This window comes from Arctopsyche grandis, unplaced genomic scaffold (genome assembly GCF_051622035.1).
Source record: "Arctopsyche grandis isolate Sample6627 unplaced genomic scaffold, ASM5162203v2 HiC_scaffold_159, whole genome shotgun sequence".
In the NCBI taxonomy this organism is placed as follows: domain Eukaryota; kingdom Metazoa; phylum Arthropoda; class Insecta; order Trichoptera; family Hydropsychidae; genus Arctopsyche; species Arctopsyche grandis.
The window spans coordinates 26,144-54,000 of NW_027518481.1; the positions used below are offsets into that span (position 1 = coordinate 26,144).

General features: G+C 38.0%; 3 protein-coding genes and 1 pseudogene across 5 annotated transcripts; 2 read left to right on the forward strand and 2 right to left on the reverse strand.

Annotated features, from left to right (window-relative positions):
* Positions 1–760: 760 nt before the first annotated feature.
* On the forward strand, positions 761–3,330 carry LOC143922026 (diphthine methyl ester synthase-like). 2 transcript variants are annotated; one of them, XM_077445306.1, is made up of 5 exons: positions 761–1,081; positions 1,161–1,343; positions 1,402–1,573; positions 2,793–2,927; positions 3,007–3,330. In XM_077445306.1, the coding sequence occupies exons 1-5, from the start codon at positions 947–949 to the stop codon at positions 3,195–3,197; spliced, it is 816 nt and encodes a 271-aa protein (XP_077301432.1). In that variant the 5' UTR covers positions 761–946; the 3' UTR covers positions 3,198–3,330. The 2 variants fall into 2 exon arrangements, with proteins under 2 accessions (XP_077301432.1, XP_077301431.1); XM_077445305.1 differs by having other exon boundaries at positions 3,001–3,322.
* Positions 3,331–4,708: 1,378 nt separating this feature from the next.
* Positions 4,709–11,342, reverse strand: LOC143922028 (rap guanine nucleotide exchange factor 2-like). Its single transcript, XM_077445307.1, has 3 exons — positions 11,157–11,342; positions 10,650–10,830; positions 4,709–6,007 (listed from the first exon to the last, which is right to left on the reverse strand). The coding sequence occupies exons 1-3, from the start codon at positions 11,279–11,281 to the stop codon at positions 5,492–5,494; spliced, it is 822 nt and encodes a 273-aa protein (XP_077301433.1). The 5' UTR covers positions 11,282–11,342; the 3' UTR covers positions 4,709–5,491.
* Positions 11,343–22,223: 10,881 nt separating this feature from the next.
* Positions 22,224–24,793, forward strand: LOC143922029 (diphthine methyl ester synthase-like). Of its 2 annotated transcripts, none has more exons than XM_077445309.1 (5): positions 22,224–22,544; positions 22,624–22,806; positions 22,865–23,036; positions 24,256–24,390; positions 24,470–24,793. In XM_077445309.1, the coding sequence occupies exons 1-5, from the start codon at positions 22,410–22,412 to the stop codon at positions 24,658–24,660; spliced, it is 816 nt and encodes a 271-aa protein (XP_077301435.1). In that variant the 5' UTR covers positions 22,224–22,409; the 3' UTR covers positions 24,661–24,793. The 2 variants fall into 2 exon arrangements, with proteins under 2 accessions (XP_077301435.1, XP_077301434.1); XM_077445308.1 differs by having other exon boundaries at positions 24,464–24,785.
* Positions 24,794–26,831: 2,038 nt separating this feature from the next.
* LOC143922023 (rap guanine nucleotide exchange factor 2 pseudogene) lies at positions 26,832–27,470 on the reverse strand (annotated as a pseudogene).
* Between the last annotated feature and the right edge of the window lie 387 nt (positions 27,471–27,857).

Here is a 27,857-nt window from a genome sequence, read left to right on the forward strand (position 1 = left end):
AAAAAATTGATCACGAGAAAACTGGTCACACCCAAAAATTTAAAATTGGTGGTTATAGGGCGGGTTAAAGGTTTCGATCGTTTCCCGGACTATGGAAACTCAGTTGAGTTTGGAAGAAAATGTTTATTGCTCGATTATAGGTCGGTTCATACTTAACAGCACTGCACGACTTCGGCACTGCACGACTCCGTTTCAAATATGTCATTTTATTACATTTCTATTCATATCTACCTACACGTCGTGGTCCGGTCTCCGTGACGAATGTTAAATTACAGAAAACGCAAATATCAGAAGGCAAAGATCGAAAATCGAAAGATCTTAAGTCGAAAGATCAAAAAAGGGTGCATGGTAAACGGTACATAAATTGTGTATTTTTCAACCGTTATTAATTATTTTTCGCGAACATTTAAACAATCCCCCACGTGCCAACGAAGGTGCGCGAGAATAGCTGCTATAAGTTATTAGTGAACGGGAGCTTTCGGAAACATTATAAGATTTTTATATTGGTTCGGTGATTACTAGTCAAGTGTGAACCGGTCACAGGACAATCGGTCGCTCTAGATCGGTCACACGTGATCACCCATCACACTAAAACTGGTCACACCCGAAAATTGGTCACGAAAAAACTGGTCAAACCCAAAAATTAAAAATTGGTCGAATTTTTGGGTGTGACCAGTTTTTTCGTGACCAATTTTCGGGTGTGACCAGTTTTCTCGTGACTAGTTTTAGTGTGACGAGTGATCACGTGTGACCGATCTAGAGCGACCGGTTGTCCTGTGACTGGTTCACATATGACTAGTAGTCCGTTTACCTTTATATTATAGCTTAAAAATTCTACTAAACAATGACAGTTGTATAGCATAAAAAAATAATGACACAGTTGGTAGCATGCAATCGCACAACTGTCAAACTTGACGTGTGTCTGAAGTGATTTGAAACAGACGTGATGTTATTCCTGGTAGGTCTAGGGTTGGGAGACGCGCGCGACATCACAGTGCGAGGCCTGGAAGCCGTTAAGGGTTGCCACAAAGTATACTTGGAAGCCTACACTTCCCAACTCACCGTCGGACACAAAGCCCTAGTAAACAAACGTCACACACCGCACCGCTCCACGTACATAACCTCACTTCACACCAAATAAACAATAACAACCATTCCAGGAGGAGTTCTACGGAAGGGAGATCATCGTCGCCGACCGAGAACTTTGCGAAAGTGGCACTGACGAATTACTCAACGGTAGCAAAGATCAAGATGTTGCACTACTAGTAGTCGGAGACCCGCTCGGAGCCACTACCCATACCGATATACTATTAAGAGCCAAGCAAAAGAACATCCCATACAAGGTAAATTCTAATTGACAATTTCAACTCTCATTTAAATACTTAACCAATCTCATTGCAGGTGATTCAAAATGCTTCTATTATAAACGCCGTAGGATGCTGTGGATTGCAGTTATACTCTTTTGGAGAAACTATATCAATTCCGTTCTGGACCGATAATTGGAAGCCCGATAGTTTCTTTGATAAAATTCTAGGCAACTATACAAGAGGCTTACATACACTATGCCTTTTAGGTATTCAAATTATAGACTTTAGTCTAATCGGTAAAGGTTCAGCGCCGGGTCAATGTGTGTATTTGATGTTTGAGCTTCCGTTTCGCTCGCATCCATATTCTCAACATTTTGCGTATGCAATTCACTATCATTTGGATCCACAAAGTTCTCTCGGTGAACCACAAACGAGTGAAAAACGAACAAAAACTGGCGCGGCGGCCATTTTGAATCTTACATCAAATACACACTGAAAAGATACTGAACCTTCGCTGTATAATCAATAGTATAATAAGGGGACCGAAAAGTAATCAAAACCTTTCGACGAGCTCTTTCACAGTCAGTTTGTGTCAAGACACGGTCCAGTAAACCCAGTTATTGTTGAAAATTAACTGTTTCTATTGCTATTCCAAATTTCAGATATCAAAGTTAGAAAACATAAGCCAAGTTCAGATCTGAAAATCCCCTCTGGAGAAAGTCTGAAATGGCAGTCAGTAATAAAATATTTAGGAGTAACGTTTGATAAAAGAATGAGATGGGCACCTCACATTGAGGCAGCGAAATGCAAGGCGATGCGGGGTATATCCTCAATATATCCAATATTTAATCGCCATAGTTCTTTATCAACGCTAAATAAAATAAAATTATATCGCGCGCTCATATTACCATTATTAACCTATGCTTCACCTGTATGGAATAACGCCTCGAATACTAACCTTTCCAAGCTCCAAGTAATACAAAATAAATCCCTTAAAATAATTTATAATACACCCATATATACTAACCTGAAAAAACTGCATGCTATATATAATATTCCGTTTTGTTACAGACATTACTAACAAACTAACCAGTAGATTCTATGAAAGAATCACTAATAACCATACTAACACACTTGTGAAGAGTCTCGGTGATTACAACAAAATGTCTATACCCTTCAGGTATAAACACAGATTACCTAAACACAATCTGCTTTAGGTCATCGACTTTAGATAGTCTTTAATTAATATTATGTATTAGATGTATTATGAACATTTATAAGGATTGTAAATAGGTTTTTGAGCTCTTTTTCCTATTATGCTTTAGATTAACATTAGAATAATATAATACTGTGATTACTAACCAAATTAAATTAAAATTGTAAAATAGAAAATGATCAGTAGATCAGTAGCTATTAAAATAGATATAAGATGTATTGTGAACATAATTTCGTAATAATAAAAAGCATTTAAAAATCAAAATCAAGATATCAAAGTTAAAGAACCCACTGAGGAGAGCTTGACGAAGAAAGTCAAAGTATATATGGAGCCGAGATTTATGTCGACGAGTCAAGCATGCCAGCAATTAATAGAAATTATACAAAATAGGACTGAAAATACAGGTGATAATAAATAAAAAATGCCCCATTAGTATATATTGTGTAAATTTATAATTTTATTGTTTCAAAATTATAGTTTCAGATCTGACGGTGGACTCGTTGGTCGTCGGCTTGGCCAGAGTCGGCGCGGAGACGCAGAAAATAGCCGCCTGCACGATGAGGCAAATGTGCGAGACGGATTTGGGCCCGCCGTTGCACAGCCTAGTGATACCGGCCAGAGTTTTGCATCCGCTCGAGGAGGAATTCCTCGAGCAATTCAAACTTGATGTATGATAAAATGTGGATACGATTGAAAAGTACGACGACGGAGGATTGCAGATAGAAATTTTATTTCAATAAATATTTTTATAATGGATTCTAAACATTCATTTTGTATAGACAATATAAAAATCATTATTACAGTCTGAGAATGTGTGATGCGATTGTATTCATATATATATATATATATATATATATATATATATATATATATATATGGATAAATATGTGCATTGGAATAAAACTTACGTCTAAAAACTTTGTCATTTTCAATAGAGATTCTTATTAATTTAAATAATTATCATAATAATATACAATGTCTCAAAATATAACTAATTGTAAGAGAGTTTACATTTGAACTGAAACATAATACCGTTTTCTTGCCTCTTCTTCGACCGCTCGTCATAATGCGATCTTGAAAACTCTTCAAATTTTATATTCTATGAGTCAGATATTTATACATTTATAAATTATTAAATTCTTATTTACATCATCATATTAGATAATAATTTAATTATTATATATATATATATCATTATTTATATAAAAAAAAAAAACAATAATCCGGTTTTTTAAACATAATAGACAAAAAGATTGTACCGTTTTTTTGTATATAAATGTAGTATGCATTGTTTAAAATGTGCAAACATAAGTTATAACCGTGCCATTACGAGTTAAAAGCTACAAACTATACACACCAGCCGTCGACTGGAAAGTTCACAGGGTAACAACAGAATACATTTAAAGATAATTTTCACATTACTAAGTTTCTAAAAAATCTTTGGAATTCTTCGCACGTTTCTTATGGGGTAACTTAACGTATGGCCGTTAGGACACTGAAAATGCGCGAGTTTCGAAAATTTTATAAAATCTTTGACGCTACCTTAAAACAAACGAGAAGAACATTTTTTCAATACAAGTAGTGATTTTTTTCGCACATAAAATCTGAGATAATGTAATGGAATGTTTATACATATAAAAAATTTAATTTTATATACAAATATATCTGGTACCGATTCCGATAAGCCTCATTTCATGGTGCGCAAGCACGATTATCTATAATACAAAACTATTGAGTCATCATCACATAAATATAGACAGGTGCGATTTAACTGTACATTGAGAAAAATACTTTGTATCTTAAAATAAATGTTTTGTGCATTAAAATTTGGCATTATTTTCGGTGCATTATACAATCTCGTATTGTGCATCGAATAAAATATTTTGGCACTATAAAGTGACAATTAAATAATAGATTTTAGCATTAGAAGATACAAAAAGTTGCAACGTTGCAGTCTTCCGCTATTGACAATAATTGTCAACTGTCAAAAGTGTCAACTTTTGTGTGAATGATGATGTCAGGTCATCGAGTCGTAGGTTTCGCAAGCCGAAGAGTAATTAAAAAAAGAAGGAATCCAGTAGAGAGAAGCGTTGGTCGTTGTCAGTTCGTATTTTGGTAATCGCGATGTTGTCATTTTAATGCACATTTTATCCGCTTTTTAAGTAGCAAATATTTTTTTCAATGTCAATTTAGCCAGCAGTTTGGCTTAGTGATAGCGTATATATTTAGCATCACTGAGGTCATAGGTTCGTGTCCTCGCCACTGCTGGTTAGATTTGGGGGTTTTGTGACTCCAAATCGATCGTTTCTCTATCAGAGTTTGCCAATTTTATCTGATCATTGCTGAAACGGTTCCTGAAAATTGGTATTAAAAAAATCTAATCCTGTTGTCACAAAAATCTGCCTGTGTATAATTTGTATTAATTATACACAGTAATCTGAAATCCATAGATGTCACTATGATTATTATTTCTGATTTGTTTATGTATTTCATTATTTTTATATTCTATATATTCTGATTGTATATGTATGTATTACTGTATTTCTGATTTCTGATTGTTTATGTATTTCATTAACGTACACCCGTCGCATTGGAGCAAATCTGTAATGGCGAGTGTGTATTGATTTGTGACAATAAAATAAAATAAATAAATAAAATGTTCAAAGCAAAGTTTCTAATGCAATCTGAACAGAAACTTTTTTTAATGTATTAAAATGTTTTTAAATGCACATTTTTATTTTATAAAATGGATGTTCGAATTGTTACCAATATAAACCATTGGGTTTCCAGAAGCACTTTTTTCAGTATTAAAAATTATTGATAAATGATGCGTCAGCCCTTTCAGTCACGTCCCCCGTATGACGACGTGTCCTTGATTGGCTTCGTTCCGCAGCTCCGTGATCATGACGAGATGGCCGCCTTCTTCGTGCCGCCTCGTATTCTCCACGCCCTGCTGCAAGATACGGTATTAGTCTATCTGCGTGATGCAGACGAATTGGCAATCGTCGCATCTGGTCGTCATGATGCCTCGATGGTGCAGCTTCTCCAACGTCGCCTCCAACGTGCCGAAGCTGTCTCCGACGCGTAAATTTTCAATCTCTCCGCTCGGGTGTTTGATTTCGACGTGTCCATTGATGAGAACGAACCACGAGTCGTGTTCCTCGCCGTCGTTCATCACTATAGTGCCAGCTTTCTCGACGACGGCGAACTCCATGAGGGAGCAGAGAGCTCGTCGAACAGTTAGAGTCATGTTCGTGAACGCCTTCAGAAGCTGGGTGAATTCTAACAAGGTTTCCACGTCGTCTTCGTTCCTCTCGAAATGATCTTTTTCGAGGCAGTCTCGAACGGCGTCCCTCACCGTAAGACTGACGGTCTCCTCGAAGTCCTCCTCTTCGTCCGAGTCGACGATGGACTCCAGCAGACCGGATAGGTCGAGTTCGCCGTCCATGTCGAGGGAGCTGTGCACGGACGTCATCTCTCCAATCTGAAATCAAACCGATACAAAACATTAGTCCAAAATAACGATATCTAGAGATAATACATAATATCACATAAGCCTTTCTTGATATTTTGACTCATTCTTAAATATTTTACGATTCATTCTGAACAAATATTTCAACTATGCAATTATATCTATGTAAAATCGATTAGATTTGATTACAATGTAACAAACAATGATATTCACGTATACATATGTAGGAATCTCGTCATCGTCATCGACATCGAAACATTCGAGAATATTCCACAACAACAAACCACATTCCTCGCAGAACTCACCACACAACACGTGCACTTCTTGGAATCAATCGCCAGTTCCTTCGAGAATGATCCACCCTTCACACTCGAGCGGAACGAAACCCAGACGACGCACACCTGCAGTCATTATATTAAACTCAAGCGGAACGCCCCTACCAGTCGAGTGGAACCAAAACGGTCGAAACACGCCGCCACCATTAAACTACATCGAGCGGAACGGCGCCAATCATTCCAGAAAATTCTACGCCTCGACAAAAGTGCATTCCTCGTTTACGCATCAACAACCACTTCCATCAATCATTCCAGAAAATTCTACGCCTCGACAAAAGCAAATTCCTCTCTTACGCATCAACAGGGACACGGACAATTGGGCGCCCAGGACGATTGGTCGACCAGTGTTACTCGCCACTGCGACAACTGGACGACGAGACTGGCGGACACTGCGTCAATTGGGCCCTGCGACAATTGGGCGCCCATCGCACTGGGCGATCGTCGACTGGGCGATGGCGACTGGGCGACCTGGGCGCGTGGGCGACCGCCGACGCGGCCCGCTGGTGAAGTGGTCGCCAAGCTTACGTAAACTCTGCGTTTTGCAAGGAACGACCGCGAACGGAGCGTTATAGGAATTTCCGATGCACTGACAAATATTCTACCTACATACATATGCTTTATACCGCTTTATTTTTCGTTTCAGTTTTACCAATTTTTCGTAACAACACGAATCATACTATTAATTTTTTTCGCTATATTATATTACATTTGCTGGAATTTTATATTAAACGTACTTTTATAAATACATGTGTAGCACCTTTTCACAAAAAATAATTGTAAGATGACAAATCATATGTACCTACATATTCTCCAAAATAATATAAAAGAAAAATGATCGATTGAATCTTTCGCGCAGTGCTTTTAGTTTTTTTTCAAATGGACACACTTATTTTTCTTTTAAATGTTATATTTCAGTTTTATCAATTGGATAAATTCACACTCTATTCTCAATTTTCTCAACACTGTATTAGTTATACATAATAACAAAATATTTTCTAATAGCGATTCTCAAAGTTTTCAAGATTATATTTTTTTTCAATGATGAAATACGTTTACGAAAAAAAAGCGCATACTTAAATTCGTTCGCGGAGCTCGAATAATTTTTTTCGGCTTTTCCCATAATTAAATTATTACATCGTTTACGATTCGCAGAGGCAATTCTCGAAAAAAATAGCTTTTTAAAGTAATTTTAAACATCTCCCGTTCTATGGTTATTGTTGAAAATTACATTGAGCCACAAAAAATCACGTTTTTTAGTTACCAGAGCGGAGACTAACCAATCTTTACTAACTTTGACCCACTAAATTCGAATATGATATTGATTTTTGCTGGTTGGTGATCGTTTACGAGATATGAGCGTTTAAAAAAATGCGCGATTTTTACAGTTTTTTGGCTTTTGCGGTCTTTAACTCAAAACCTAGTATTGCTGTGCTCAAAGTGAGTATTGGAATCAATAGTCAGATGTTTTTCCTATTGATTGTGATATGGCATTTCTTTAAAATACTTATAATTAATTGTCTAGCAAATTTTAAAAGTCAAAAATATATTTTTTTTACGGATTTTTTCTCCGTGCTATTTTGCATTTATTTGGCAATTTTTTTATTTCACCTCGTTTATAAGGATTGGTTTTCTATTTCTATATTTTTTATTTTTATCTAAACGTACTAACTCGAGCGGTAATTGCAATTTAAATGCTTTCGTTTTTGTTGCTCAGTGTTATTATAGTCACATTAAAATCTATATGATAGTTTATAGTAATTAAGGCTCATTTCGTTTATCAATAATTTAATAAGGTATATTTTTACTAATTAATATCTTTCACTTTTGTAAATTCGAAACATACATACATATGTATAACGAATTATGTTTACATCTATAACTGTCATCCAGCGCTCATCTGTTCATCTAATATATAATTTCTTTAATAATATTTTATGCGTATAAAATATTACAAAGACCTTACAAGAAATTATATATTTTCAAATATTTGGACCGAATGAACGAACTAATTCAAAACGTTTTTTTTTTTACTATGAGTGGCAGTTTTATTGCCTAAAGATAAATAATACCGCGCCCCATAGGCTAGGCTACAGATGCTCTGCAAGTCAAAATAATAAAAAAATAAAATCTGATAAAACAGTTCTCAAAACGACTTTTGACAACTGTTTCTCGAACTACTTTTTTTCTTGATTGTTTTACATGACATGTTATACATACATATGTAAGGTTTTTCAACGGGTTTTTGCGGTATCAAAAATTCATGGCCCTCAAATTTGGTTTAAAATAATGCAATGACGTAAATGATTTTATACCCTTTATCCTTTTATTAAATTCAAATTATTCTGAAATGGTTTTCATCCTTTTTTCAAAACCTCTCCGATAAAATAAACGTTTTTTATTCCAAAAAAAATGGCAAAGTTTCAAAGCGATCGGAAAAGTTTTAGGAGGTTTGTCCAAAACTAAGATAAACCTTGTAATTTTCAAATGTTATAATTAGCATGGAAATAATTTTTTCAATGTATGTATGTGTTGTATGAATGCATATACATACATACATATGTACATATGTTATTTTGAAAATTTTCAATTTAATATTTATTTTCATTATTCATCAATGAAAAGTAAATCAAAAAACTTTATTGATACTATGATTTGATGAATATACTAAATACTGGCGATTCTAGAATTGATTTAATGTTGAGAGTTACAAATTTTACACGTTTTGGATTTTCGTAAGATTAAAAATAAGCACCAATCACACGGTTGATCCCATATTTTATCGAGATACGAGAATGTCGAATTTTCATAATAAAATATTCTCGAGAAATGAGAATCTCGAAATTTTACAATAAAATATTCTCGAGAAACGAGAATCAAAATTTCTCGAGAAATCTCGAGACAAGATTTCTCGTTCACAACCTCTAGTTCTATGGTTATTGTTGAAAATTATGCTTTTTAAATAATTATTTAATAACGAGTCCATAATGTTATGATGCGTTTAGGTACATATGTATGTATGTACATATATCAAAAACTACGTACATAGATAAAGTAAAAATTAGCCGTAAGAATTAAAAATATAGACATTTTCGTCATATTATAATTTTATATGATAGTTTATAGTAATTTATAGTATTTAAGGCTCATTTCGTTTATCAATAATTTAATATATTACTATGTAGGTAAATATCTATTGCTTTTGTAAATTAGAAACATACATACATACATACATATATATATATATATATATATATATATATATATATATATATATATATATAACGAATTATGTTTACATCTATGTATAACTGTCATCCAGCGCTCATCTGTTCAACTAATATATAATTTCTTTAATAATATTTTTTCAAGCCTATTTCACCCTTTTGCAAATGAAATTCACCCTTTTTGCAAATGAAATTCATCCTTTTGCAAATGAAATTAGTACTTTTGCAAATGAAAATTAACCCTTTTTCAAATGAAATTCGTCCTTTTCAAAAATCGTATTAAAAAAAAAAGAAACCGAATTAAACAAAATGTGCTTTTTATGTATTATAGTTTAAACTTATATTTATATTTGTACATACCATAGATATTTATTTAGAAGGTGCAAATACTATTTTTATTTTTTTATTTTCAATTTTTCAATTTTCATTCTGTTAATCTGAATCAATTTTCATTGTGTTAAGTGAATTTCATTAGCAAAAGGGTGAAATAGGCTTGCAAAAACTGTATATAAGTATTTTTATTTTTATTTTTGAACATTAAATTTGTACGAATATCAACACAAATTAAAAATCATGCGGTTCAAAGTCACCATGCACATTTTATTTATATTTACTTTATCTATGTATGTACGTAGTATAGATTAAGTTTTGTATAATTTGTGTTCGCATTCCGTTACGGATCCCTTCGACAAAAAAAAGGGTAGGTACCTGGGTCCAGAGAAGTGTTATACAATAGAAGTGCCCTTTTGAACAAATATCCCGTGTCAACCGCGTTCACAGTACCATAATTAGTATTAGTTGTCTCTGTCACGCTCGTAAGCGTGTCCGCGCGCGAGAAAGAGTCAGAACATCGTGTCTACACGCCAGCTTTTAATTAACAAACCTTTTTTCACGACTGGAATTAGGGTCATCACAAATTCACTACAGAAATAAAAGTCCTTTTTATTTATAGTTTATTTATTTTTTGATAATAGTATATACATGTTTATATATTTATTTACAATTAAATATTGATACAAATAATAAAAAAAAGATTAATTCACCTTTTATATAACACCGAAATACAATACACAGAAAATAATAATTAAAGCTTACCTCCGATATTGGAATTGCATATTTTTTTAACCTGACACATTTCGATAAAGTTAAAACATCTTCAGCTCTAAAATGGTTTGAGCATATAATGGTGTTGGGCGTTGGTAGCCAATCGGTTGCTCTTCTCCATTTGCGGATTATGTTTACCCACTTTTCTCGTAATTGGCTGTCCTTAGGAACTCTAAAATTAGCGTGTAATGTATATTTTCAACTAAAATATGTATATTATAAAATGAACGATGTTTACATTAATTAAACTTATTGAGTTGGTGACTTATTAATTAAAACTTATTAATTAAATTTATTGAGTGAATTGGTTATGAATATAATTGAGTATTCGGTGCTACCCAGAGAAATGTTTTTACATTTATTTTAAAATTATTTTTACATTTCTCTGGTGCACCCCTGATATTTTGTATGCAATCGCCGGCGGTCGCAAGACACAACATGCAACTTGTCAAATTACGATGTTAATTGAATAATATGTTACTTAAATGATCAACTTACCTATGAAAATGTATTCCATGTTGTTTGTTGTGTGTATTTGAATGCATTGTGCAACTTTTAATGATGCACTTCCCCATCTTGCCAGTAATATGAACAATGTTTATCAGAGATATGACCAGCCCCATACACGGAACACGACTGCGGCGGAAAAAAATTAAGTGTGGCTACAGCCACGCTTCAACTGTCGACACTTTTGATGCCTTGGGGCACTTCTATTGTATAACACTTCTCTGCCTGGGTCAGATTCATTCTCGCTAGTTTTTCGGAACAATAGACTGACCATTTTAGACTCGAAATATCTCCTACAATAGAAAGTTATAAAAAACTCCTGAATGCTAGACAATAACACGTTTTGTATATACATATATCTATATGTAGTATTTTTCTTTGATATTCAATGATGAAATTCAAATAGAAGAAATATCGCATGATTTTTAATTTGTGTCGATATTCGTACAAATTTACGTAAAAAATATTCGTACAAATTTAATGTTCAAAAATAAAAATAAAAATACTTATATAATAGCGCGAATTGCATCGGCTTTCGATGATCTTAAAAAATATGGGATCAACCGTGTGATTGGTGCTTATTTTTAATCTTACGAAAATCCAAAACGTGTAAAATTTGTAACTCTCAACATTAAATCAATTCTAGAATCGCCAATATTTAGTATATTCATCAAATCATAGTATTAATAAAGTTTTTTGATTTACTTTTCATTGATGAATAATGAAAATAAATATTAAATTGAAAATTTTCAAAATAACATATGTACATATGTATGTACATTCATACAACACACACATACATACATTGAAAAAATTATTTCCATGCTAATTATAACATTTGAAAATTACAAGGTTTATCTTAGTTTTGGACAAACCTCCTAAAACTTTTCCGATCGCTTTGAAACTTTGCCATTTTTTTTGGAATAAAAAACGTTTATTTTATCGGAGAGGTTTTGAAAAAAGGATGAAAACCATTTCAGAATAATTTGAATTTAATAAAAGGATAAAGGGTATAAAATCATTTACGTCATTGCATTATTTTAAACCAAATTTGAGGGCCATGAATTTATGATACCGCAAAAACCCGTTGAAAAACCTTACATATGTATGTATAACATGTCATGTAAAACAATCAAGAAAAAAAGTAGTTCGAGAAACAGTTGTCAAAAGTCGTTTTGAGAACCCTTTTATCAAAATGACTTGCAGAGCATCTGTAGCCTAGCCTATGAGACGCGGTATTATTTATCTTTAGGCAATAAAACTGCCACTCATAGTAAAAAAAAACGTTTTGAATGAGTTCGTTCATTCGGTCCAAATATTTGAAAATATATAATTTCTTGTAAGGTCTTTGTAATATTTTATACGCATAAAATATTATTAAAGAAATTATACATTAGATGAACAGATGAGCGCTGGATGACAGTTATAGATGTAAACATAATTCGTTATACATATGTATGTATGTTTCGAATTTACAAAAGCGAAAGATATTAATTAGTAAAAATATACCTTATTAAATTATTGATAAACGAAATGAGCCTTAATTACTATAAACTATCATATAGATTTTAATGTGACTATAATAACACTGAGCAACAAAAACGAAAGCATTTAAATTGCAATTACCGCTCGAGTTAGTACGTTTAGATAAAAATAAAAAATATTGAAATAGAAAACCAATCCTTATAAACGAGGTGAAATAAAAAAATTGCCAAATAAATGCAAAATAGCACGGAGAAAAAATCCGTAAAAAAAATATTTTTTTGACTTTTAAAATTCGCTAGACAATTAATTATAAGTATTTTAAAGCAATGCAATATCACAATCAATAGGAAAAACATCTGACTATTGATTCCAATACTCACTTTGAGCACAGCAATACTAGGTTTTGAGTTAAAGACCGCAAAAGCCAAAAAACTGTAAAAATCGCGCATTTTTTTAAACGCTCATATCTCGTAAACGATCACCAACCAGCAAAAATCAATATCATATTCGAATTTAGTGGGTCAAAGTTAGTAAAGATTGGTTAGTCTCCGCTCTGGTAACTAAAAAACGTGATTTTTTGTGGCTCAATGTAATTTTCAACAATAACCATAGAACGGGAGATGTTTAAAATTACTTTAAAAAGCTATTTTTTTCGAGAATTGCCTCTGCGAATCGTAAACGATGTAATAATTTAATTATGGGAAAAGCCGAAAAAAATTATTCGAGCTCCGCGAACGAATTTAAGTATGCGCTTTTTTTTCGTAAACGTATTTCATCATTGAAAAAAAATATAATCTTGAAAACTTTGAGAATCGCTATTAGAAAATATTTTGTTATTATGTAATACAGTGTTGAGAAAATTGAGAATAGAGTGTGAATTTATCCAATTGATAAAACTGAAATATAACATTTAAAAGAAAAATAAGTGTGTCCATTTGAAAAAAAACTAAAAGCACTGCGCGAAAGATTCAATCGATCATTTTTCTTTTATATTATTTTGGAGAATATGTAGGTACATATGATTTGTCATCTTACAATTATTTTTTGTGAAAAGGTGCTACACATGTATTTATAAAAGTACGTTTAATATAAAATTCCAGCAAATGTAATATAATATAGCGAAAAAAATTAATAGTATGATTCGTGTTGTTACGAAAAATTGGTAAAACTGAAACGAAAAATAAAGCGGTATAAAGCATATGTATGTAGGTAGAATATTTGTCAGTGCATCGGAAATTCCTATAACGCTCCGTTCGCGGTCGTTCCTTGCAAAACGCAGAGTTTACGTAAGCTTGGCGACCACTTCACCAGCGGGCCGCGTCGGCGGTCGCCCACGCGCCCAGGTCGCCCAGTCGCCATCGCCCAGTCGACGATCGCCCAGTGCGATGGGCGCCCAATTGACGCAGGGCCCAATTGACGCAGTGTCCGCCAGTCTCGTCGTCCAATTGTCGCAGTGGCGAGTAACACTGGTCGACCAATCGTCCTGGGCGCCCAATTGTCCGTGTCCCTGTTGATGCGTAAGAGAGGAATTTGCTTTTGTCGAGGCGTAGAATTTTCTGGAATGATTGATGGAAGTGGTTGTTGATGCGTAAACGAGGAATGCACTTTTGTCGAGGCGTAGAATTTTCTGGAATGATTGGCGCCGTTCCGCTCGATGTAGTTTAATGGTGGCGGCGTGTTTCGACCGTTTTGGTTCCACTCGACTGGTAGGGGCGTTCCGCTTGAGTTTAATATAATGACTGCAGGTGTGCGTCGTCTGGGTTTCGTTCCGCTCGAGTGTGAAGGGTGGATCATTCTCGAAGGAACTGGCGATTGATTCCAAGAAGTGCACGTGTTGTGTGGTGAGTTCTGCGAGGAATGTGGTTTGTTGTTGTGGAATATTCTCGAATGTTTCGATGTCGATGACGATGACGAGATTCCTACATGGCTCTCCGGTGAGTGTTAGCGATGTGTGTGATTTTGTGGGAATCTTGATGTGTTGGAGTCTGTTGACTCGATGGCGTCGTTGTTTGTCCGGTTGTGCTGGAGATAGTTGTCTCAACACAAGTTGCATGCCGGTCCAAGTCTTGTTCTCTACCAGGTTGCTTATTTTGGGCGAGCTGCGTTGGTAGTGAAGGTTTGTGATAGCTTGGATGGTGCTGTTGTGCAGGCTGCTGTGTTCTGCGTGGAGTCATTCGCGTGACTGTTTTGCTGGTTGTGCTGGAGTTAGTTGTCTCGGCGGCGGGTCTTGCGTGAAGAACGTTGGTTGACGAAGTGCGTTGAGTGCTGGTCTTCGTTGGTTGTGCTGGAGTTGGTTGTCTCGACAGCGGATCTCGTGTTGCGTACCAGTCCGAGTTGTTCTTTTCTACCATGTTGCTTATTCTGTCTAGGCTACGTTGATAGTCAAGGTTGGTGGTCTGGACGGTGTTGTTGTGCAGGCGTTTTGCTGGTTGTGCTGGAGTTAGTTGTCTCGACAGCGGCTGTGTTGTGTTGGAGTTAGTTGGCTCAGTGGCGATTTGTTTCGCCGGTTGTGCTGGAGTGGGTTGACTCAACAGCGGGTTGTGTTAGTAGCTGGTCCATATGTACTTTCACACCGTGTTACTGTTGCGGTCGTTACAATGGTAGTGAAGGTTTGCGAACGCACTTGCTTTCGCAAACGCCGAGCTGCGCATCCGTGAACGCTCTCGATTATACGAATTTCGAATAGCGTTTCTAAATTCCAGCTCAAAATCTTCTTCTTGTTAATGCCTTGTCCGCATCCGGACGTTGGCGACCACCTCGTCGATTATTTGAATATATCCGCATCGGTCTTCAGCGGCTCGGAACAGCTCTTCGGCGCTCATATCGGTCCACATGCGCATGTTTCGAAGCCAAGATAACTTTTTCCTGCCAATCCATTTTTTTCCTTCTATTTTCCCCATGGTTATCAAACGGAGAAATTCGTATTTTGGACCCCGTATCATGTGTCCGAGGTACTCCATCTTTCTCCGCTTGATGACAGAAACAAGTTCCCTGCCTCTCCCCATCATGCCGAGGACAGCTTCGTTTGATATCTTTTTGGTCCACGGAATCTTCAGCATACGCCTATAGACCCACATCTCAAAAGCTTCAATGCGGCTGATCATCTTGGTTTTCAGAGTCCACGTCTCACATCCGTGTAGTAATACTGTCCAGACGTAGCTCTTCGCGAATCTCAACCGCGTATGAAGATTGAGATGCTTGTTTGTAAGGGCCGCCTTCATTTTTACAAATGCTGTTCTAGCCATCTCGATGCGGATTTTTAGATCTTCATCTGGGTCCATCTCTTCATTCAGCCAGGTACCCAGGTATTTGAATCTTTTTACTCTTTCTATCACCTCTCCATCCAAGGTTAGATTCCCGGTGTCTGTTTGCATTCTATCTACTATCATAAATTTTGTTTTCTTTAGATTTATGCGCAGACCTCTTCGATTGCTTTCTTGATGTACACGGTCTAGAGATCTTTGCAGGTCTGCTAAATTTTCAGCGACTAGTGCCGTGTCATCAGCATATCTTATATTGGTGATCGTCTCGCCGCCCACCTTGATGCCCTCCGCCTCTTGGAGAGCATCGTGGAAGATGGATTCGGTGTAGGTGTTAAAAAGAGTAGGTGATAGGATGCATCCTTGCCTGACGCCCCGTTCTATAGGAATCTCATCAGTGAATTGATCATCGACACGTACTACTGCAGTCTGATTCCAATAAATATTTCGTAGCAATCTGACATCTCTGTCATCCAGGCCAATATTTTTTAATGTTTCCATCAGGCGAGCGTGTTGGACACGGTCAAAGGCCTTTTCAAAGTCTATAAAGCAGATGTACACAGGTTTACGGACTTCTCTGCATCTTTGGAGTAGTGTTTTCATACAGAAAAGGGCCTCTCGGGTACCCAAGCCTTGTCTGAACCCAAACTGCTCTCTGCTAATCGCCTCTTCACACCGTGAGTAAATTCTGCACTGTATTATCTTTAGTAGGATCTTCAATGTGTGACTCATTAGGCCAATTATTCTGAAGTCGCTACACGTCCTCGCGTTACTCTTTTTGGGCAACGGGATAAATATGGATTGTAACCAATCGCTAGGTACTTCGCCTGATAAATATATTTTATTATAGAGTTTTGTTAGATTTTCTATGTTATCGTCGTCCAATAACTTGAGAAATTCGGCAGGAATCAGATCCGGTCCAGTAGCTTTCCGACTCTTTGCTAGTTTTATAGCATGTTCCACTTCGGATTTCAATATATATGGTCCCGTTTCTGGATCTTCAATATGCCCTCCGGTTTCTCTATTGTCTTTAAAGAGCAATTTTGTGTAAAATACTTTGTTCTAAATCGACTTGTAAATGTATAATAAAATGGATGTTTTTGGTTAAAGCCAGAGAAATATTACAATAATAGAAGTGGCTTTAGGCGTTATATTTGTGGCGACCCCATAGAAGAGGGTGGCAACACCGGTCGCCATGGTTACGGCAGTCGAGCTGTCATTCGACCATTCGGCCCTAACTCGTGGGGGAGGAACTACCCTGTTCCCCCGAGACCCACAGTGGTGACCCCGACGTGATAGACAGCGCGCACCCCCATCCCCCCTATTATTCCCGACAATTGTGGAAACACGATGTCCGACGGCGAAGCAGGCGGGGAGAACAATGTGCAGAACAACATGGAGGAAAACGCGGAGAACAGCGACCGCAACCAAAGCACGGTAAATCTTGACTTTTTGGGGGCGCCCGTGCCCCCCTTTCCCCCCTTTTGGGCCGAGAACCCCCAAATATGGTTCGCACAGATGGAGGCGAGCTTCGAAGCCGCCAGAATCACTAGCGAAAACACGCGATACTGCAGAACAATCGCGTGTTTGCCTCGCGAGGTGATGACGGAGATTTGGGACATCCACGTGGCCCCCCCGAAACTCAAGCGATATACCTTCCTGAAGAAGGAAATTTTGGAGAGGTTAGGAGTCGGCCAACGACAGAGACATCGCAGACTCCTCGAATGCGAGGAAATTGGCGACAGGAAGCCATCACAGTTCCTGAGAGACCTCCGGATATTGGCGGCCCAGGAAATGTCGGAGGATCTGCTGAGAACCACGTGGGAGAGCAGGCTGCCAGAGGGACTAAGCTTGCAACTGGCAATGAGCGACGAAACCGATTTGGATAAGCTGGCCAGGAAGGCAGACAGGTGGTACGACAGCAGCCCCCACGTGGCAGCGATGACAGACCGCAGAGAGAAGAGGCGGCAAACCGATGATGAGTATGTGACACGGGGAGAGTTCCAAACATTAAATCAAAAGGTAGATGACCTGACTACGATGATGGGACGGCTACTACAAACGAACGAGACGAATCGGAAAGAATCAAGGCCATCACACTCCCCAGCGAGGAGCCGACGCTGGCAACCACGACAACAGAGTCCCCGAGGCCGCAGGAACACGCCACCGCGCAGGTTTAACCAGGCGGAAAACTTCCAGGGCAGGCGCTAATGGCGGAAAGCAGCCCCAGCCCCACTTCTTGCCGCCTATACGTAACAGACAAGGTCAGTAAACTACGGTTCCTAGTCGACACCGGTTCTGACCTGTGTGTCCTTCCGAAGTCAATATTGCCGGGTCGCAAAATAGCGACATCATACCTTCTATTCGCCGCGAACGGATCTACGATAAAAACGTACGGTTGGAAGGAGGTAGACGTAGACTTGGGACTACGTCGGGTATACAAATGGAGATTTGTAATAGCCGACGTATCAAGGCCTATTATTGGCGCTGATTTCATCAAACATTTTTGTCTTTTGATTGATTTGAAAAATGCGAAACTGATGGATAATCTCACAACTGTTTCAGTGAGGGGCCGAGCAATAGGAACAGCAAAAGTAGAGCAGGTGAAAGCAATTTGTGGCACATCAACATTTCACCATCTACTAACAGAGTTTCCAGAGATAACGCGGCCGACAGGAAATAAAAACAGAACAATGAAACATCATACTGTGCATTATATCAGAACCACTGAAGGACCACAGCAAGTTGCAAGCCGCGCCGCCTCGCACCGGAGAAGTTGCAGATCGCAAAAGAGACTTTCAAGACCATGTTGAACGAAGGAATCGCTCGACCATCAGACAGTAGTTGGTCATCAGCATTACACCTAGTACCTAAGCACGACGGAGAATGGAGACCATGCGGGGACTACAGAGCGTTGAATGCCCGCACTATACCAGATAGGTATCCAGTACCGCATATAGAAGATTTCGCCAGTACCTTATATGGCAAGAAGTTATTTTCTACAATTGATCTCGTGCGCGCATACCACCAAATCCCTGTACACAATGAAGACATAAAAAAAACAGCAATTTCTACCCCGTTTGGGTTATTTGAATTCCCGTTTATGTCCTTCGGACTCAGAAACGCGGCACAGACCTTCCAGCGGTTTATGGACAAAGTCCTAAGGGGATTGGATTTCTGCTACGTATATATTGACGACGTGCTGGTAGCGTCAGAAAACGAAGAAGAACATATTAACCACTTACGAAAACTTTTTTCACGGTTTCAAGAATATGGCGTTTTAGTCAACACAGCAAAGTGCGTTTTCGGAGCAAAAACTGTAAGATTTCTAGGATACGAGGTGTCAGAAAATGGAACCAAACCCCAAGCAGACAAAGTAGCTGCGGTGAAAAGATTTCCCCGACCAGCTACAATCGAACAATTAAGGCAGTTTTTGGGGATGATAAACTTCTATCGGCGTTTTGTTCCGGGTGCTGCAAAATTGCAGGCGCCCCTCAACGAGTTGCTAAAAGGATCTAAAAAGAAAGACAAGGCAAAGATTGCATGGACCAACGCGTTGGAAGAAGCATTCGGAAAGTGCAAGGATAGCTTATCAGACGCAGCCCTCCTCAGCCACCCAAAACCAGGGGCAGACTTGGCATTGGTGACGGACGCATCAGATGTAGCACTCGGAGCAGTCCTACAGCAGAAGATGCCCGAAGGGTGGGAGCCGTTGGCATTCTTCACAAGGAAATTGTCAGGAACAGAAAGGAGATACAGCACTTACGACCGGGAGTTGTTGGCAATATACAGTGCAGTCCGGCATTTCCGCCATATGGTAGAAGGAAAATTTTTTACTATTTTCACTGACCACAAGCCTATTATATACATGTTCCAACAGAAGCCAGAGAAATGTTCGCCAAGACAGTTTAGGCACATAGACTTTGTAGGCCAGTTCACAACAGATGTTCGACATGTATCGGGAGAAGAAAACGTGGTAGCGGATGCACTGTCAAGAATAGAAGCAATTTCCGGGATGGACTTTCAAGCAATAGCACGAGCGCAGGAGGATGACACAGAACTGTCACAACTGCTACGAGATCCCGACAAGCAGTTTGCCAAGATACCTATTCCAGGCGAAGAGACGACCATCTATTGTGATGTATCTTCAGAAACGCAACGGCCGTACTTGCCAGCGAAATTTAGGAAACAGGCGTTCGAACTAATCCATCAATTGGCGCACCCAGGGGTAAAAGCATCAGCTAAATTAGTGACCCAACGATATTTCTGGACGGGTATGAAGAAGGAATGCAGAAGATGGGCCCAAGAGTGCATATTTTGCCAGAAATCGAAAATAACAAGGCACGTCATTGCACCTGTGGGAGAGTTCCAGCCACCGGAAAATCGATTTGACCACATTCACTTAGACATAGTTGGTCCCTTACCACAGTCCGCCGGTTACAAGTATTTATTGACATGCGTTGACAGGTTTACTCGCTGGCCAGAAGCTATCCCTATGGAAGATATCACGGCAGAAACGGTTGCAAAAAAATTCGTCAGTGGTTGGATTGCAAGATTCGGATGCCCCCTACGAATAACTACCGATCAAGGACGACAATTCGAGAGCACTCTATTCAAGGAACTGAATAGGTTGACGGGATCGACACACATAAGGACAACCGCATACCACCCTGCAGCAAATGGGATGGTAGAGAGGTTCCACAGGCAGCTTAAAGCCGCGATCATGTGCCACCAAGACGAAGGGTGGACGGAAGCCCTACCGACAGTGTTACTGGGAATCCGATCGGCATGGAAGGAAGACCTTAATGCCACGTCAGCAGAACTGGTATATGGTCAACCGCTACGGCTACCGGGAGAGTTTCTGGCTCCACAACGAAACGGAGGACCCAACACAGCGGAACTAGCAGAGAGATTGCGGTCCCAAATGGCGAGGTTGAGACCCAGTCCACCGCGGCGCCATGGAACAAGATCAACCTTTATCTTCAAAGACCTGCACACCAGTGATCAGGTGTTCCTGAGACACGATGCTGCCAAGGGTCCGTTACAGCCTCCATACGATGGTCCATACAGGGTGTTGAAGAGGGGACCGAAGTTCTTCACACTGAGAATTAAGGATTCCAATGTCACCGTAACGGTAGACCGCATAAAGCCGGCATACATGGAAAGCAGCGGAGAGCCCCCAGAGAGAGCAGAGAGAACCCCCCAAGAAAATGCAATTCGCAAATGGCAACCCCATAGAAGAGGGTGGCAACACCGGTCGCCATGGTTACGGCAGTCGAGCTGTCATTCGACCATTCGGCCCTAACTCGTGGGGGAGGAACTACCCTGTTCCCCCGAGACCCACATATTGTTGTCAAGCGACGATTGTCCACAGACATTTCTAAATAATTTTAGCATCAGTCGTATTTGATGCTTGGTGCTCGACGTACAAAGTCCGATAAAACGATAAAAACGGTTCGGTGATTACTAGTCAAATGTGAACCGGTAACAGGATAACCGGTCGCTTTAGATTGGTCACACGTCGTCACTCATCACGCTGAAACTGGTCACACTAAAAAATTGATCACGAGAAAACTGGTCACACCCAAAAATTTAAAATTGGTGGTTATAGGGCGGGTTAAAGGTTTCGATCGTTTCCCGGACTATGGAAACTCAGTTGAGTTTGGAAGAAAATGTTTATTGCTCGATTATAGGTCGGTTCATACTTAACAGCACTGCACGACTTCGGCACTGCACGACTCCGTTTCAAATATGTCATTTTATTACATTTCTATTCATATCTACCTACACGTCGTGGTCCGGTCTCCGTGACGAATGTTAAATTACAGAAAACGCAAATATCAGAAGGCAAAGATCGAAAATCGAAAGATCTTAAGTCGAAAGATCAAAAAAGGGTGCATGGTAAACGGTACATAAATTGTGTATTTTTCAACCGTTATTAATTATTTTTCGCGAACATTTAAACAATCCCCCACGTGCCAACGGAGGTGCGCGAGAATAGCTGCTATAAGTTATTAGTGAACGGGAGCTTTCGGAAACATTATAAGATTTTTATATTGGTTCGGTGATTACTAGTCAAGTGTGAACCGGTCACAGGACAATCGGTCGCTCTAGATCGGTCACACGTGATCACCCATCACACTAAAACTGGTCACACCCGAAAATTGGTCACGAAAAAACTGGTCAAACCCAAAAATTAAAAATTGGTCGAATTTTTGGGTGTGACCAGTTTTTTCGTGACCAATTTTCGGGTGTGACCAGTTTTCTCGTGACTAGTTTTAGTGTGACGAGTGATCACGTGTGACCGATCTAGAGCGACCGGTTGTCCTGTGACTGGTTCACATATGACTAGTAGTCCGTTTACCTTTATATTATAGCTTAAAAATTCTACTAAACAATGACAGTTGTATAGCATAAAAAAATAATGACACAGTTGGTAGCATGCAATCGCACAACTGTCAAACTTGACGTGTGTCTGAAGTGATTTGAAACAGACGTGATGTTATTCCTGGTAGGTCTAGGGTTGGGAGACGCGCGCGACATCACAGTGCGAGGCCTGGAAGCCGTTAAGGGTTGCCACAAAGTATACTTGGAAGCCTACACTTCCCAACTCACCGTCGGACACAAAGCCCTAGTAAACAAACGTCACACACCGCACCGCTCCACGTACATAACCTCACTTCACACCAAATAAACAATAACAACCATTCCAGGAGGAGTTCTACGGAAGGGAGATCATCGTCGCCGACCGAGAACTTTGCGAAAGTGGCACTGACGAATTACTCAACGGTAGCAAAGATCAAGATGTTGCACTACTAGTAGTCGGAGACCCGCTCGGAGCCACTACCCATACCGATATACTATTAAGAGCCAAGCAAAAGAACATCCCATACAAGGTAAATTCTAATTGACAATTTCAACTCTCATTTAAATACTTAACCAATCTCATTGCAGGTGATTCAAAATGCTTCTATTATAAACGCCGTAGGATGCTGTGGATTGCAGTTATACTCTTTTGGAGAAACTATATCAATTCCGTTCTGGACCGATAATTGGAAGCCCGATAGTTTCTTTGATAAAATTCTAGGCAACTATACAAGAGGCTTACATACACTATGCCTTTTAGGTATTCAAATTATAGACTTTAGTCTAATCGGTAAAGGTTCAGCGCCGGGTCAATGTGTGTATTTGATGTTTGAGCTTCCGTTTCGCTCGCATCCATATTCTCAACATTTTGCGTATGCAATTCACTATCATTTGGATCCACAAAGTTCTCTCGGTGAACCACAAACGAGTGAAAAACGAACAAAAACTGGCGCGGCGGCCATTTTGAATCTTACATCAAATACACACTGAAAAGATACTGAACCTTCGCTGTATAATCAATAGTATAATAAGGGGACCGAAAAGTAATCAAAACCTTTCGACGAGCTCTTTCACAGTCAGTTTGTGTCAAGACACGGTCCAGTAAACCCAGTTATTGTTGAAAATTAACTGTTTCTATTGCTATTCCAAATTTCAGATATCAAAGTTAGAAAACATAAGCCAAGTTCAGATCTGAAAATCCCCTCTGGAGAAAGTCTGAAATGGCAGTCAGTAATAAAATATTTAGGAGTAACGTTTGATAAAAGAATGAGATGGGCACCTCACATTGAGGCAGCGAAATGCAAGGCGATGCGGGGTATATCCTCAATATATCCAATATTTAATCGCCATAGTTCTTTATCAACGCTAAATAAAATAAAATTATATCGCGCGCTCATATTACCATTATTAACCTATGCTTCACCTGTATGGAATAACGCCTCGAATACTAACCTTTCCAAGCTCCAAGTAATACAAAATAAATCCCTTAAAATAATTTATAATACACCCATATATACTAACCTGAAAAAACTGCATGCTATATATAATATTCCGTTTTGTTACAGACATTACTAACAAACTAACCAGTAGATTCTATGAAAGAATCACTAATAACCATACTAACACACTTGTGAAGAGTCTCGGTGATTACAACAAAATGTCTATACCCTTCAGGTATAAACACAGATTACCTAAACACAATCTGCTTTAGGTCATCGACTTTAGATAGTCTTTAATTAATATTATGTATTAGATGTATTATGAACATTTATAAGGATTGTAAATAGGTTTTTGAGCTCTTTTTCCTATTATGCTTTAGATTAACATTAGAATAATATAATACTGTGATTACTAACCAAATTAAATTAAAATTGTAAAATAGAAAATGATCAGTAGATCAGTAGCTATTAAAATAGATATAAGATGTATTGTGAACATAATTTCGTAATAATAAAAAGCATTTAAAAATCAAAATCAAGATATCAAAGTTAAAGAACCCACTGAGGAGAGCTTGACGAAGAAAGTCAAAGTATATATGGAGCCGAGATTTATGTCGACGAGTCAAGCATGCCAGCAATTAATAGAAATTATACAAAATAGGACTGAAAATACAGGTGATAATAAATAAAAAATGCCCCATTAGTATATATTGTGTAAATTTATAATTTTATTGTTTCAAAATTATAGTTTCAGATCTGACGGTGGACTCGTTGGTCGTCGGCTTGGCCAGAGTCGGCGCGGAGACGCAGAAAATAGCCGCCTGCACGATGAGGCAAATGTGCGAGACGGATTTGGGCCCGCCGTTGCACAGCCTAGTGATACCGGCCAGAGTTTTGCATCCGCTCGAGGAGGAATTCCTCGAGCAATTCAAACTTGATGTATGATAAAATGTGGATACGATTGAAAAGTACGACGACGGAGGATTGCAGATAGAAATTTTATTTCAATAAATATTTTTATAATGGATTCTAAACATTCATTTTGTATAGACAATATAAAAATCATTATTACAGTCTGAGAATGTGTGATGCGATTGTATTCATATATATATATATATATATATATATATATATATATATATATATATGGATAAATATGTGCATTGGAATAAAACTTACGTCTAAAAACTTTGTCATTTTCAATAGAGATTCTTATTAATTTAAATAATTATCATAATAATATACAATGTCTCAAAATATAACTAATTGTAAGAGAGTTTACATTTGAACTGAAACATAATACCGTTTTCTTGCCTCTTCTTCGACCGCTCGTCATAATGCGATCTTGAAAACTCTTCAAATTTTATATTCTATGAGTCAGATATTTATACATTTATAAATTATTAAATTCTTATTTACATCATCATATTAGATAATAATTTAATTATTATATATATATATATCATTATTTATATAAAAAAAAAAAACAATAATCCGGTTTTTTAAACATAATAGACAAAAAGATTGTACCGTTTTTTTGTATATAAATGTAGTATGCATTGTTTAAAATGTGCAAACATAAGTTATAACCGTGCCATTACGAGTTAAAAGCTACAAACTATACACACCAGCCGTCGACTGGAAAGTTCACAGGGTAACAACAGAATACATTTAAAGATAATTTTCACATTACTAAGTTTCTAAAAAATCTTTGGAATTCTTCGCACGTTTCTTATGGGGTAACTTAACGTATGGCCGTTAGGACACTGAAAATGCGCGAGTTTCGAAAATTTTATAAAATCTTTGACGCTACCTTAAAACAAACGAGAAGAACATTTTTTCAATACAAGTAGTGATTTTTTTCGCACATAAAATCTGAGATAATGTAATGGAATGTTTATACATATAAAAAATTTAATTTTATATACAAATATATCTGGTACCGATTCCGATAAGCCTCATTTCATGGTGCGCAAGCACGATTATCTATAATACAAAACTATTGAGTCATCATCACATAAATATAGACAGGTGCGATTTAACTGTACATTGAGAAAAATACTTTGTATCTTAAAATAAATGTTTTGTGCATTAAAATTTGGCATTATTTTCGGTGCATTATACAATCTCGTATTGTGCATCGAATAAAATATTTTGGCACTATAAAGTGACAATTAAATAATAGATTTTAGCATTAGAAGATACAAAAAGTTGCAACGTTGCAGTCTTCCGCTATTGACAATAATTGTCAACTGTCAAAAGTGTCAACTTTTGTGTGAATGATGATGTCAGGTCATCGAGTCGTAGGTTTCGCAAGCCGAAGAGTAATTAAAAAAAGAAGGAATCCAGTAGAGAGAAGCGTTGGTCGTTGTCAGTTCGTATTTTGGTAATCGCGATGTTGTCATTTTAATGCACATTTTATCCGCTTTTTAAGTAGCAAATATTTTTTTCAATGTCAATTTAGCCAGCAGTTTGGCTTAGTGATAGCGTATATATTTAGCATCACTGAGGTCATAGGTTCGTGTCCTCGCCACTGCTGGTTAGATTTGGGGGTTTTGTGACTCCAAATCGATCGTTTCTCTATCAGAGTTTGCCAATTTTATCTGATCATTGCTGAAACGGTTCCTGAAAATTGGTATTAAAAAAATCTAATCCTGTTGTCACAAAAATCTGCCTGTGTATAATTTGTATTAATTATACACAGTAATCTGAAATCCATAGATGTCACTATGATTATTATTTCTGATTTGTTTATGTATTTCATTATTTTTATATTCTATATATTCTGATTGTATATGTATGTATTACTGTATTTCTGATTTCTGATTGTTTATGTATTTCATTAACGTACACCCGTCGCATTGGAGCAAATCTGTAATGGCGAGTGTGTATTGATTTGTGACAATAAAATAAAATAAATAAATAAAATGTTCAAAGCAAAGTTTCTAATGCAATCTGAACAGAAACTTTTTTTAATGTATTAAAATGTTTTTAAATGCACATTTTTATTTTATAAAATGGATGTTCGAATTGTTACCAATATAAACCATTGGGTTTCCAGAAGCACTTTTTTCAGTATTAAAAATTATTGATAAATGATGCGTCAGCCCTTTCAGTCACGTCCCCCGTATGACGACGTGTCCTTGATTGGCTTCGTTCCGCAGCTCCGTGATCATGACGAGATGGCCGCCTTCTTCGTGCCGCCTCGTATTCTCCACGCCCTGCTGCAAGATACGGTATTAGTCTATCTGCGTGATGCAGACGAATTGGCAATCGTCGCATCTGGTCGTCATGATGCCTCGATGGTGCAGCTTCTCCAACGTCGCCTCCAACGTGCCGAAGCTGTCTCCGACGCGTAAATTTTCAATCTCTCCGCTCGGGTGTTTGATTTCGACGTGTCCATTGATGAGAACGAACCACGAGTCGTGTTCCTCGCCGTCGTTCATCACTATAGTGCCAGCTTTCTCGACGACGGCGAACTCCATGAGGGAGCAGAGAGCTCGTCGAACAGTTAGAGTCATGTTCGTGAACGCCTTCAGAAGCTGGGTGAATTCTAACAAGGTTTCCACGTCGTCTTCGTTCCTCTCGAAATGATCTTTTTCGAGGCAGTCTCGAACGGCGTCCCTCACCGTAAGACTGACGGTCTCCTCGAAGTCCTCCTCTTCGTCCGAGTCGACGATGGACTCCAGCAGACCGGATAGGTCGAGTTCGCCGTCCATGTCGAGGGAGCTGTGCACGGACGTCATCTCTCCAATCTGAAATCAAACCGATACAAAACATTAGTCCAAAATAACGATATCTAGAGATAATACATAATATCACATAAGCCTTTCTTGATATTTTGACTCATTCTTAAATATTTTACGATTCATTCTGAACAAATATTTCAACTATGCAATTATATCTATGTAAAATCGATTAGATTTGATTACAATGTAACAAACAATGATATTCACGTATACATATGTAGGAATCTCGTCATCGTCATCGACATCGAAACATTCGAGAATATTCCACAACAACAAACCACATTCCTCGCAGAACTCACCACACAACACGTGCACTTCTTGGAATCAATCGCCAGTTCCTTCGAGAATGATCCACCCTTCACACTCGAGCGGAACGAAACCCAGACGACGCAC